The sequence below is a fragment of the Danio rerio genome, chromosome 19 (genome assembly GCF_052040795.2).
Source record: "Danio rerio strain M-AB ecotype USA chromosome 19, GRCz13ab, whole genome shotgun sequence".
Classification (NCBI taxonomy): Eukaryota; Metazoa; Chordata; class Actinopteri; order Cypriniformes; family Danionidae; genus Danio; species Danio rerio.
In genome coordinates, this window is record NC_141039.2 from 24,712,501 (window position 1) to 24,727,199 (window position 14,699).

The 14,699-nt window shown below is 36.5% G+C and overlaps 2 protein-coding genes and 1 long non-coding RNA gene across 10 annotated transcripts in view; all 3 read right to left on the reverse strand.

Moving 5' to 3' along the window:
* Positions 1-2,059, reverse strand: part of pleca (plectin a) — a 213,972-nt gene extending 211,913 nt beyond the window's left edge. For 5 of the 6 annotated variants that reach the window (XM_087294777.1, XM_087294752.1, XM_087294753.1 and 2 more), the window contains exon 1: positions 1,757-2,045. In XM_087294777.1, the coding sequence (XP_087150903.1) occupies positions 1,757-1,913 (157 nt within the window). In that variant the 5' untranslated portion in view covers positions 1,914-2,045. Of the gene's footprint in view, positions 1-1,756 lie in introns of all 6 variants that reach the window. The other variant, NM_001430891.1, reaches the window with a different exon arrangement.
* Positions 2,060-4,681: 2,622 nt separating this feature from the next.
* The window catches only part of eif3eb (eukaryotic translation initiation factor 3, subunit E, b), a 39,895-nt gene continuing 29,877 nt past the window's right edge, over positions 4,682-14,699 (reverse strand). For 2 of the 3 annotated variants that reach the window (XM_087294628.1, XM_087294629.1), the window contains 3 exons: positions 14,489-14,591; positions 6,751-6,885; positions 4,712-5,048 (listed from right to left, as the gene is read on the reverse strand). In XM_087294628.1, the coding sequence (XP_087150754.1) occupies positions 5,010-5,048; positions 6,751-6,885; positions 14,489-14,591 (277 nt within the window). In that variant the 3' untranslated portion in view covers positions 4,712-5,009. Of the gene's footprint in view, positions 5,049-6,750; positions 6,886-14,488; positions 14,592-14,699 lie in introns of all 3 variants that reach the window. The other variant, NM_001362621.1, reaches the window with a different exon arrangement.
* LOC147832554 (uncharacterized) lies at positions 9,114-10,747 on the reverse strand. Its single transcript, XR_015516783.1, has 2 exons — positions 10,694-10,747; positions 9,114-10,163 (listed from the first exon to the last, which is right to left on the reverse strand). It is a non-coding gene; the product is annotated as an uncharacterized LOC147832554 (long non-coding RNA).

The following is a 14,699-nucleotide window of genomic DNA, read 5'->3' on the forward strand; positions in this document are numbered from 1 at the left end:
AAGTAGGAGCTTATTTAGTTATCCAAATGGCATTTCTAAAACTTTAATCGCTCACAGTTTCTGTGGTGTGAACAAACCAAAAACTGGATACATATGGCAATAGCTCCAGAAACTGTGAAATAGCTTGTCTCATGCAAACCCCTCTAAAGTCACTTTGTTAAACAGTAGAGTTAAACATTAAACACTCAACAACAAAAGTTGTCAGCGATTGTAATTGTCAGTGCTAATGTAATTTAAGTAAATTTGAATTAACAAATATTGTTTGCACTGTTTCCCAGAGATGGGTTGCGGCAGGAAGGGCATCCGCTGCGTAAAAACGTGCTGATAAGTTGGCAGTTCATTCCGCTGTGGCGATCCCAGATTAATAAAGTGACTAAGCCAAAAAGAAAATGAATGAATGAATGTTTACACTGTTTAGATACCAAATTGGCAATGTAGTGGGGCAGTAGGTAGTGCAGTCACTTCACCGAAAGAAGGTCGCTGGTTCGAGCCTCGGCAGGGTCATTTGGCGTTTCGGTGTGGAGTTTGCATGTTCTCCCTGCGTTTGCATGGGGTTTTCTGCGGGTGCTCAGGTTTCCCCCACAGTCCAAAGACATGCGGTACAGGTGAATTAGGTAGGCTAAATTGTCCCTAGTGTATGAGTGTGTATGGATGATTCCCAAAGATGGTTTGCAGCTGGAAGTAAAACATATGGTGGATAAGTTGGCGGTTTATTCCGCTGTGGCGACCCCAGATTAATAAAGGGACTAAGCCGAAAAGAAAATCAATGAAACAAGGTTTATTGCTCCAAAACATTTTAAATGTTTCCCAAATTAATATATATTGTGTACATAAGGGGGAAAAAGTTTTGTTTTTACCAAGACATTTAAAAAGAATATATTTTAGAGCAGTAATCTCAATACAGTGATACCATGAAACCTTTATATTTATATCTAAGGTTTTCGTATACTGGCAGAATCTTATACCGGCCCATGCCTAAGTGTTTAAATATCTACTTACTAATTTACCTTTTCTGTTTTATCAGATGGGTTCAAGTAGTACCACTTTGTGTCATATAACAAATATCGACCAATCAGTGCGGTTGTCAAGGCAGAATATCAAGCGCAACCAATCATGTTAAACAGAGCCATGGTGAATTGAAACTGAAATGTTTAGAGAACTTAAAATGTTAATTAAAAGTTGTTGTTTTTTTTTCTGCAAATGAGTATGTTAAACACACCTGTTTAAGTTTTGATGCCAAAACTTGGTATTTTAAGTAATGTCAAGTTATATTAACTTACTATCTTTAGTAATGACAACAGCAGGGTTTACAGTGTGGAGACATTATAATGGAACATCCTGTGGAATGTCTCTTCCACAGTACAGACATTTCAACATCTTTGCAACTAAATGCTTGTTTTGTCTAGTCTTTAAACAACTTTTCAAATCTTTTTTTTTCCCAAGCCAATTCAGAGCTTGGATATCCGAAATCTTCAAAGCTGTCATTGCGTAACATCCCAGAGAACATTTAATTTCGGTTTACTGCTCAAGACGAAACCCTAAACTGCGATTGGAGGATTCAGGACACCCCTTCAGATGACGTCAAAGATAGCCACATTTCCATCCTGTGCCCACTAAAAGCAGCCAGTCATGGAAAACCAGCATATCTTTTTCCTTCCTTTTCTCCCTTTCTTATTTTCCCCCTTCACGGCCAAAAAGAGCATAAGCTAAAACTGATCCCGGGCCAGTTGAGTTGAACAAAAAGCAGCTGTATTACCTGACAGATATTTCTCCAGAGGGGAGGTGGAGCTTCGGTTTCCCCAGCAGCAGAAGAACAGGCTCCAGACCACGACAGTGGCCAGTACCAGCACCATCACCCAGAGCAGCCGGGCCAGAGCCGGGTATGCCAGGGCCCAGTCCAGCAGCGCGTCCATTACTTTTAACTGTCTGTCTGCTCACACTTTCTTCTGGTCTCACTGCTGCGGCTGCTTTCTCTGTGGCAGATGGGCAGCAGCTGTGCAAGGCCACGGCACACGTCAACTCAGGAGGAGTGTGTTCTCTTCACTGCAGCCCTGCCTGGAATATCCAGCAGCCACTCCCAGGGCAAAACATCGCGCTCTCTCACACACCCTCATTTCACTCGGCCTCCGAGACCTGTTGGTTAATGGCAGGTATAGAAGCGGAGAAATGCGCCTGAGGCAGTTTAAAGCAACAGCAAAGTTCACTGAAAATAAGCAGCTATGTGTTCAAACTCTGAAATTATCAAGGTTACTAAAGTAAACAGTGACTTTTTATATGCATTTGGATGCTTGAGTCACACTTATAAAATTATCTTGACAGGAACTGATTACACACATCTGCCAAGAATAGAAAATGTAGTCACTGTAAAATATCTGAGAAAAGTGAAGTGCTTAGTCAAGTCGTACACATTTCTCTAAGTGTGATCAAACCCTTTTTTAAGGCATGCCGAATACAACAGTGGCCACAAGAGAACAACATATTCACCGTTAGTGACACTACAAGTGCACTTAAACCATTTAAAATACCAATAACATGGTTCTTTGAAAAGAGAGTTTCATTGTAATTAAGTATGGGCTCAAGTAAAATCAGGGTTTCTGCAGGTTTCAAGTCAAATTTAAGACGTTTTAATACCCTTTAAAAACCATTATAGATCATATTTAAGACTTATACAAAGCTAAACACTTAGGATTTTTGATAATGGCCCAGTTGGGCCAATGGAATTTTTTGTTTTGCTTGCCACAAAAATCAAATGCATTTATTTCTATATTTTAATGTGTCAATACAAGAAAACTAGTTTTACACACTTTTTTTTTCAACATAAATGTTTCGTCTATTTTTAATGACAAGTTTAACAGTGTATATTACAGAGAAAATTACATGTTTAATCAAAAGTATTTACAATATTTGTTGGTTTTTGGTCCAAATGGATTCAACCTAATGTGTTTCTGTTATAAAACCTAAAGTTTTATGGTTATTTATAAACATTAACTCTGTTATTATCATGAGTAATTGTGTTTTTAACTGTTTTTAGTTTATGTGTAGTTTATTTAATTAGAAGAATTTTCTCTTTGCAATAAAAAAACTTAGGAAATATATAGAGATGGATTGTTGGTGATTGGACAGATCTCAGGCTGATTTGATAGCTTTACCTGGACAGAGGAAATTTTAGACCTGTTTCAAATTATTTAAGATTTTTTTTTTTTTTTTTTAATGAATTTAAGACTTTTTAAGGCATAAATGTTGTTTAAATACACCAAAATATATTACAGATATTGACAAAGAAATGTTTCTCAGAATAAAAAAAAGGTTTTGCTCAAACACATCACTATAAATCCTAAAACCAAGACATTTTTCAAGTGTTTTTTTTATTTACATTTTTTTTTTTGTTTTTGCATAAGGTTAAGATATTTAAATGATTAAATCTATAACAAATTGCTATAGTTTATCAAGGAATATGGGTTTAATTTATTATTATGGAAAGGATAAGAATAAAAAAAATATTTTATAATAGAATCAACCACGTTCTTTTGCATTATCACAAATTTTAAACACTTATAAGAGGAACACATACAATTTTTTTATGTATTCTCCGAAAAACTTGCATAATCTGTTTGAGCCTATATATTTCATACATAAGACATGACTTTTGCCCACTACTAAATATAGCAGTTAAGGTTTTTGATCATATTTAAAACCAAATTATAATGAGAGCTCTGCATTTTGATGAATATGCCAAACAGATCTGCTTCCAGAAAACACCTTTTTACCAGCATTTTGTCTAGACTTTGTATGAAACACAAAAATAACTAAAGGAAAATCTGCTATTCAGAGGAGGCTGGTCGTTTATTAGTCACAACAGGATCTTTCCATGTTCGTTTGCTTATTCGACAACACACACCCTGTGTTTTCAAACCTCTGGCCTAAAATTACCTGTTCCCCCTCGTCCAAAATCAAACACAGATGCCCAACATTCCTACGTCTCTATTTGTAAACAGACCGCAAAATCAAGAAACCTTTAAAAAGATGATGAGCAGTGAGGCTGCTGGTAATGACTAGTTTGCGACAGTCCATTGGTGACTAGCCAGACAAAAACTGAAAAGTTAGTCACTGCTGCCACCTAGTGGATAAAATCGGCTGTTCGCCATTGCTAAAATACAGCATAGAAATCCAAACACGACAGAAAGGGTTTCTACACTTCATGAACAACGAATTGGGTTTTTTCAACTGCAGTATACATGTAAAACTGCAATGGTTGTGGTAATTCCAAACTAAATAAAAAAAAAAAAAAAACGATTATAATTGGATTAAGACTGGCAATGACAATTCAGGAAAAGTGGTGCAAGGCATAAATAAATAAATAAATAAATAAATAAATAAATAATAAAAATAATGTTACCATAATCTTATAACATATTTTAATCATTATCTTATAACATATTTTAACACATTTTATCTGTTTTATCTATTTTTTATTCTTATTTTTATAATTTTTATTTTTATTATTTGTTTTCATTTTCTTACACTTGTCTCTTTTACCCTTGTTTATGTACAGCACTTTGAATTACCACTTTGTATGAAATGTGCTATATAAATAAACTTGCCTTGCCATCAGAATGGCATTGTGACACATGATAATGACATACAAATTACACATTTCAACCGTAAATGATTCTATGAGTACTTTGTAGGACCTAGAAAATGCATTCAGAAGCACATTCTCATTGTTTATTCTGGTGTTATGATATTCAAACAATGAATTCGAGAACACACCGAACTGAAAAAAAGTTAATAAAATCTTGCCTGGTAAATCCTTTCCTTCATACAGAATGCATAAAACTCTATGGCAAGCTCTCAGAAATCCACAGCTCCGCAGTGCCGAAAATGTCTGCAACAGTCTTTCTTAAAATGATCCTATTATAAAACATGGCTAGATAAAAGAAAGTTAGTTAAATACTAAGATGAAGTCGAGGAGAATAACAGATGATCCACTGTTTGACTTGATTCCAGTCTTAATAGAATCCCGTGTCTTGAGCCGCCCAGTTCGGTGTCTACAAAGGAAACAGAGGATCATTAGGGGCATAAAAGATGCAGCATATACAGCAAAAGTGTGCTCAGAAAACAACTTCTATTACATTTGACTGGCATAAATATATTAAAGGGTCAAAAATCTCTGACTCAAGCAATGTATTAAGAATGAACATCAAGCAAAGTACAGCAGAGCAGAGGATATATGACGTGAGTTACTTGCTTGACATAAAATCAGATTTTTCAGACATTACGCTGAGTCTGACCTTTTATTTGGGGAGCGCAAGATATTTTACAGGCTGTGCCAGCAAATGCTGGCTAATGTTCTGTTAAGAGAAAAAATGCTAAGAAAGCTTGTTTCCACCAGGATAAAAATACATAAATAGATTTTAAGGAGACCTTTTAATCTCACAATTCTCACTTTTCCACCACCCATTCAAGGTAATAGTCTAATAGAATAAACTCTATCCAAAAGAAGAAAAGGAAAGAATTTTAGGCAACAAATGTACAAAGAGTGCGACACGGTGGCGCAGTGGGTAGCGCTGTCGCCCTAACAGCAAGAAGATCGCTGGTTCGAGTCCCGGCTGGGTCAGCTGGTATTTCTGTAAGGAGATTGCATGTTCTCCCTTGTGTTGGCGTGGGTTTCCTCCGGGGGCTCTGATTTCCCCCACAGTCCAAAGACATGCGGTACAGGTGAACTGAATAAGCCATTTGGCCGTAGTGTATGTGTGGGTGTGAATGTAAGCGTGTATGGGTGTTTCCCAGTGCTGGGTTTTGGCTCGAAGGGCATCTGCTGGATAAAACACAAGCTGGTTATGTTGGTGATTCATTCCACTGTGGTAAACCCCTGATTAATAAAGGGACTAAGCCGACAAGAAAATGAATGAATGAATATTTTACAAATTAGTGAAATTACAAATTTCTGACAATGTTCTGACTTTTTTTCTCCAAACTGTAAGATAAACTAACAGTTCTGAGTTTATACATTGAAATTGTGAGATACTAAATATTGAAGTTAATTTTGATCATTTTTGCAATTTTGTGTTGGCATCTTGCAGTTTTTTTCTAATAAATGCAAAACATCATGCTTCATCAGCCTCATCATCCTCGTCATATATTATTAATATCTGTTCATACATTCATTTTCCTGCGATTAAGTCCCTTATCAATCATGGGTCGCCACAGCGGAACGAACATTCACATTCTCACACACATACACTTCGGCCAATTTAGTTCATCCAATTCACCTATAGCGCATGTCTTTAAACTGTAGGGGAAACCGGAGCACCCGAAACGAAACCCACACGAACACGGGGAGAACATGCAACCTCCACACACAAATGTCAACTGTGAGGTGACAGTGCCTAACCACTGAGCCACTGTGCCGCCATTTTTAGTATCATTATCATCATCATCGGTAAAATGATCATATTTTAAATTTTCTCAAAAAAAGCTCAGAAATACCTTGCTATGGTAAGAAATAACAAACAACCCTTGCCATGATGATAAGCTCTTATCATAACTCTTCCATATGAGAAAGTCAGAATTGCAAAATGTTGACCCCCTATTGTAAGTTTTAAACTAATAATTCACTGAACTGTCAGAATTCAATTGTTGCAGCCTATAAACTCAATTGTGAGAAGCATTTAAAATATCGAGGTAAGAAATGCTCATTATTTCTGCCCATCTTACACACAGTGTGTTTAGTTTGCTAGAGTCTGGTACCTCATTTCTGTTGCTGTGGCTGATCTTCTTCTCGATATTCATGGCCAACATCTGACTGCGGAACGACAGGCTCTTGGTCTTCTCGATCACCTGCTGATACGGCGACACTGCGTTGTTGCCCATCACCACATGACCCTAACCACAAAACATTTGTGAGAAGCAGAGAACAGTATAAAAGCCCCAGTATACTTCAAACAAAATAAAAGAATGAACTGTTGCTACATTATTTCCGAACAAAATCCAACTGAAAACAAGTTTATAAAGTTAGTTATCACACCTCGAAACAGATCAATAAAGCAAACTTTTGTTTTGGATCCTAAACACTACCATTGGCCTGTGGTGATTATACAGTCAGTGGGTGTGTTCTGGAACTCTGCCTTCTATGTGCTATATCTTCACCCCAATTGGTTTCTTATTCCACAGTGGTCAGACAGGAGAACAACATTCCTAGCCATATGAACATTGAAGAAGAGTGTAGTAGAGATGATGCAAAATGATCTGCACCTGTATGATCATTCAAAGAGAGATTTTAAAGGCACAGTGGGGGCACACACCAGACGAGTATCCAAACTTGTCTACCCACATTAGAGGTCTGCATTTCTGCGGCTGTACCGTGGGAGCTGCAGGACCGACCAGTTTTCTTGCTGCGCGGGAATAAATTTCCAGACAACACGCCGTTGCTGTCAGGAACTCTGGTGTAATTTGAACGGGAGCGGGCAGTCTAACAATATAGCGCTCCAGAGAGAGAGAGACAGAAAGCGCGCGCGTGTATCCTGTGGGTGTGTGTGTGTGTGTGGGAGGAGAATGAGAGAGAGCACTACTGCTTTGCACTACTGCCCTTTTTGCACTTGTTTGTATGCAGCTACACTGCACTGCTTTGGCAATACTAATGTCCAGCTATTTGTCATACCAATAAAGCACCTAAATGTTAATGTGAGAGCGCGCACATCTTCCATGGTGCTCTGTGTGTGTGTGTGTGTGTGTGTATATAAAAGAGAGCATGCGCATCTGCTGTGTGTCGCTTGTCATAGGCTGACTGGACTCTGTAGCATCCAGCTGGGTGTTTTTAATTGCTATACATTCTTTCGTGGCCCAATATGTACCTGCTACGTGTGTAGAAATAATGCTGATATGATATATGAAACACAAAACCTCTCCACACGTCACGCGGCACTCATGTATGAAGGTAAATCAGTTGCGTAACTCGAGAGCTTGCAAATGTAAATGTGAGCACTTGTGATAATAATATTTGTATGTGTAGGTTGAAATGTACACTTACAGCTCTGATGTGAACAGCTGAATCCCTCGATTTGCACACACACACAACAATCCACACACTTGTGTTTTAAATTGGAAGTTGCAGATTAATAGTTGTGTATTTGTAAAATGTAATTTACAAATACAAAATGACAGACACACGTGTGCACGGCAAATTTGATTGCATCTTATCTCTACAACCACAGGTCGGCACTCACAACCTCTCAGTTTTATCAGTACAACTACAAATCTCCCGCGCTCTGACTATTGCTACACATCTCCCGCGATCTCTGTAGCAGAACTCATCTGTGCACTGGCAGATGCAGAGGCGTGAGCAGCGCGGGGCGGGGGAGGGGCGGGGCAGGTGTAAAGCTGTTTGATTGGCTGATGCCTGACCAATGAACAATGCCAGCAGCCAACAGGACTGAGGTGCAAAAGAATCATTTCCCACGATTATTTTATTATTTAGGGTTTATTTCAACTCTTTTCTGAAGAGATTCTTGTTAAAAATCATTAATTTTGCGGAAATGTACATACCAGTAAAAGAGCAGCAAAGCCAGTTTATTGGCTAGAGCCAGCCAATGAGATGGGGCGTTTCTGTTTGTCAGCAGGGCAGCTCACGTTGTTGGAGGCCTCGAGCAATCAGAGGGTAAGTTATGATTTTTAATAATTATCTATATGTTCAATACTGTTAGCTAAGCTAAGGACTGTGCTAGGTGCTTCTCTAGTTTGTTTTTTTATATAAGAAACAGTTATGAGTTATCTAGGAGCTGCTTTCAATCATGTTATATGGTTCTAAAGATACGATTCAACCCACATGAAATAAGTTGTAATAGTATTTTAGTAAATAAGTAAATAATATTATAGTAAATAATATTACGTTTTTGAACCATACTAACTATAGTAAACTGTATTATATTGTATATACTGCAGTATCTACAACTTTGTTAATGAATGCAACAGCACACTGTAGTATTAACTAGCATGAACTTTAATAAATTGAAGTATATATATATATATATATATATATATATATATATATATATATATATATATATATATATATATATATATAGCTTAAATTTGATAAGATTGAAATATAGCTATTTGTTTAAAACTAAACATTCTAATGTCATTTATTATGCAAATATCAAGTTGAAACAAATCTGTTAAGAACACGTATTTATATGTAAAACCTAATACATTTTAAAGCAGTTTCATTTCTTTCTGATTTATACATCTACATCCATTACATCTGATTTAGGTCCACAACTTGCATCCTTCAACATGATATGTGTGTTCAAAGGAAGAGCAACTAGGTGAGGGAGACAGTGTCCATCGCTCGGCTGAGGGTCCACTTTGAGCATCTCATCTGCAGGGTTAAGCAACATAAGCTGAACAGTCATCATCTCTCTCTATTACAGCGAGCTTTACATCAACCAGCTTTACACAATGGCTTGCTTTTTGCCCATTACTAAAGGTTTGAGCAAAGGATTAAAGAGGAGATAACATTTGATGGGTAATGATGAAGTTGGATTTACCACCTCCATCTCATTATGAACAAGGAAAAACCCTGAAATATTTCAATACAAGTAACTAGACATTTGCACTGCACTTATTTGCACTGTAAATTTTATTTCACAAATTAATGTTAAACATTTCCCTTACAGCACAGGTGTCAAACTCAGTTCCTGGAGGGCTGCAGCTTTGCAAAGTTTAGTTATAACCCTAATTAAACACACCTGATCAAACTAACTGAGTCCTTCAGGTTTGTTTGACACTTTCACTTAAGTGTGTTGAAGCAGGGTTGAAACTAAAAACGTGCAGGGTTACGGCCCTCCAGGAACTAAGTTTGACAGCCCTACTTTACAGTAAAGTGTAAAAATACTACATTAAACAATTAGCAAAATAAAAGTTGTGTGTTGGTGAGTTTATGTTTTGTTTAAATCTGTAATCATCTTGGCAGGTAAAAAGAGAAAACAAATGGTCGGCTTCCTCTTGAATGATCTGAATCATTTTGAAGTGTTTGTAGATGAGCTGGATCATCATGTCATCTTTAGCATAAATAACATCCTATTCAAGCTATGCAGCTTCTCTGAGTTCCTCATCGACTTGAAACATGCTGATCTCTCCTGTCACTCCATCCTTACAGGAAACTGAGAAATAACCTATAGTTAGTAACTTTCATAATTAAAAAAGTGAAATAAAGGACACACTGTACACAAACATGTAAATAGATAGATGGATAGATAGATATGATGCAGGTTATTATAACAAAAACCGGTATAATCAGTGAGAAACTGAAACGCCTAGTGTTATTTTTAATTGCTATTAATGTGTGTGTAAATATACTTTAATTTATTAAAGTTCATGTTAGTTAATACTACAGTGTGCTGTTGCATTCATTAACAAAGTTGTAGATACTGCAATATATACAATATAATACAGTTTACTATAGTTAGTATGGTTCAAAAACGTAATATTATTTACTATAAATACTATTACAACTTATTTCATGTGGGTTGAATCGGATCTTTAGAACGATATAACATGATTGAAAGCAGCTCCTAGATAACTCAAAACTGTTTCTTATATAAAAAAACAAACTAGAGAAGCACCTAGCACAGTCCTTAGCTTAGCTAACAGTATTGAACATATAGATAATTATTAAAAAATCATAACTTACCCTCTGATTGCTCGAGGCCTCCAACAACGTGAGCTGCCCTGCTGACAAACAGAAACGCCCCATCTCATTGGCTGGCTCTAGCCAATAAACTGGCTTTGCTGCTCTTTTACTGGTATGTACATTTCCGCAAAATTAATGATTTTTAACAAGAATCTCTTCAGAAAAGAGTTGAAATAAACCCTAAATAATAAAATAATCGTGGGAAATGATTCTTTTGCACCTCAGTCCTGTTGGCTGCTGGCATTGTTCATTGGTCAGGCATCAGCCAATCAAACAGCTTTACACCTGCCCCGCCCCTCCCCCGCCCCGCGCTGCTCACGCCTCTGCATCTGCGAGTGCACAGATGAGTTCTGCTACAGAGATCGCGGGAGATGTGTAGCAAAAGTCAGAGCGCGGGAGATTTGTAGTTGTACTGACAAAACTGAGAGGTTGTGAGTGCCGACCTGTGGTTGTAGAGATAAGATGCAATCAAATTTGCCGTGCACACGTGTGTCTGTCATTTTGTATTTGTAAATGACATTTTACAAATACACAACTATTAATCTGCAACTTCTAATTTAAAACACAAGTGTGTGGATTGTTGTGTGTGTGTGCAAATCGAGGGATTCAGCTGTTCACATCAGAGCTGTAAGTGTACATTTCAACCTACACATACAAATATTATTATCACAAGTGCTCACATTTACATTTGCAAGCTCTCGAGTTACGCAACTGATTTACCTTCATACTCATGTCTCATCACAGAGAGGCAAACAAAACTGACATTTAGCCTACAATTCTTTCACAACACACTCTGTTATTTGTTATCTCTCTCTTTTGGTAGTGCCCAATTTTAACATGAAATTTTGCAAATCAGATCTAAATTTAGCGGAAACAGTCAAGTTGGGCAGCGGGTAAACAAAGACTGAATATACGGTGGGAATATACTTAACCTTTTATTATGCTGTTCAATAATTATAAAAAAATTTATAATAATGCTATTTTTTATTATCATCAAATATTACATTTGAATATATTTTAATCATTTAAAATACAAAAAGAAAAAAAATGAATGAATGAATGAATGAATGATATTGCGATTCCATCATTATATTTATATATATTTTAATTATTTATTATGCTGTTTAATATATATATATATATATATATATATATATATATATATATATATATATATATATATATATATATATATATATATATATATATATATATGGCTTAGTCCTTTTATTAATCTGGGGTTGCCACAGCGGAATGAACCACCAACTTATTCAGCACGTGTTTAACACAGTGGATGCCCTTCCAGCCGCAACCCATCACCGGTAACACCCATACATCCTCATTCACAAAAATACACTATGGACAATTTTGCTAACCCAATTGACCCTTTGTTAAGCCCCGCCTTCCTTAGTTTCTGTTGCTACGCCTGTCAAGCTTTCATGCCTGGCATGACTTTTACAATGTGTTTGCGCCGGTGTCAGACATTGCCAGAGATACAATGTCATTTTTGGCGAACAGGTGAGATATCCGAGAAAGCCAGACAAAAAGAACTGCAGTATGCATTACAGGGGTATATTTACGACATAATAGGCAACCGATTAGAAAATAATTCAATCAAAATTAAAGCTAAATTAGCCTAGCCGCCTCATATGCTGACCATTTGATAGTTTAACTCATGCTCAGCAGGAGAGGTGAAATTGAAAATAATCTAATAATAACAAATTAAACCATGATTTCTCTACTTTTAACCAAAAAGTCTGATAGATTAAATGTTTTGCAATGAAAAAATAGCGCAGCTTACCGATGAGGAAACACGCATGGACAGTGCTTCTACATCTTTCATTCATAGAAAGAACAGCCAGAATGGCCAAATATTAGCATCATTGACCCATAACAATGTACAGTAAGTTACCTATTACTGTCAGTATGTTTGTGTGCTTTTTATAAATTAATGAAAAACAGCTGGGGGTAAAGTATATTGATCACAAGTGCTCAGTTTGTGATCTTATCTCGGTTTTGTTTGTTGATTTGTAATTTCAAATATTCGTAGCTTGAAACAGATGGAAATATGAAGTTCAGAAAAGTTAGTAACAGATTCGCAGATTCATATTTGCCGGATCAATAACTCATGTCATTATGACCTATTTGCCATTAGTATGACTAAGTTACTATGGCGAAGGCTTAAACGGAGCATTACTCATAATATTGAGCGAAAAAGAAAAAGACAGCTGTGAAACATAACCTGCTTTGTGTTTTTGTAGGAAACAGTTGAGATCTGTTAGAGGTGTTTGAGCTATTTTTGTCGATCTATCACTATATGTCAGGAATATCAAAACAAAACTAACCTAACTCTGCTCCTTTAGTGCATCTCACAGAGCTTGATCCACGCTGGCAATTTCCTCTTGGGTTTTTGGTTTTGAAAAGGGAAAAATTACACCATCCTGTCCAAACTTTAAGGATACCGAGTATCAGATTTGCACAATCCATATGCAAAACGCTTTGGTCTGTTTCCCTCGAAAGCTTGACAGAGCCCCTGTATGTAGCTACGGTTGCTAAGCCACGATTCATGGATGGCGGTTTTTGGGTGAGGCTTTACGAAGGGTCAATTCACCTGTACCCAATGTCTTTGGACTGTGGGTAAAACCAGGGCACCCGGAGGAACATCATGGACACGGGGAACACAGAAACGCCACCTGACCCAGCCGAGGCTCAAACCATCGACCTTCTTGCTTTGAGGCAACAGCACTACCTACTGCGCCACCGCATCACCATATATTTATATTTATTTTTATGAATACACACACAATATTGCCAATCCTTATCCAATGTCATCAAACATTTTATTTATATATATTTTAAACTTATATTGTTCATTAAAATAATAATTACCAAAATAATAACAATAATGCCATTCTTTAATTTTTTTTTATTTTTAAATATCATTTCATGATGAATTTAGACACTTTTACCAATATAAAAGTATTGATTTAGCACTATTTAAAAAATAAATAAATAAATAAAATTATATTTCTAATAGGGCTGCACAATATATTGTTTTAACATCACAATCGCAATGTGTGCATCCGCAATAGTCAAATCGCAAGATATGCAATGTTGAGTTGACTTTGCAGTGTATTTTTTACACTTCAATATACAAAACCATAAAGCATGCACTGTTTATCTCATTTTTATCTTTGCATTATTGCATTTATGTGTGCTTGTAGTTTGTTTATTACATTTTATGCATGATTCGCTCCCCTATTGGGATGACAGAATCAGCCGAATCAATCAAAATGAATATCTTTGGTAACACTTTAAGGATGAATTCTCACTATTAACTAGCTATTATTAGCACTTATAATTTACAGTACATATTCTACATGATCTTATTCTACATTTCTAACTCAATACCTAAACTACCTTAATTTCCTATATTAATAGTATTATAAAGAAACATATTCAACAAGTCATATTTAATGGTTTGCTAATAGCAAGAATTCAACCTTAAAATAAATTGTGATTAAAAACTTTTCAAATAGTGCTACTCAATCATTTGGTGAAATTGCATAGATACAGTATATCGCAATATATATTGCAGAAAAAAAAATATTGCAATGTCAGATTATTCCAATATCGTGTAGCCCTAATTTCTATAACAAATTTACCATAGGCTTATTTTTCCTTGGTAAAATAAAATTGTTTGTGGGCTCTTTAACTGTCAGAGAGAGTCCAGAGCATCTCAAACTAAAGGGCTTTGTGTTTGGACATGTGTTGTGCACCCCAGAGCTCACTCACCAGTTTGGAGTCGATTTTGGCATCCAGTCTGGCATTGCGGATTAAGTTTACGATCCATCTCTCGGCCTCCTCAGGGGTCATATTCAGCTTATCTGCCAACATGCTGCCCGGAGACAGGAAGAGCGATGGATGAGAGAGAGAAGGAGAAATACAGACACTGCCTAAGGTCAACAACGAGATGAAGCTCTTTGTGTTCAAACAAGCGCTCAAA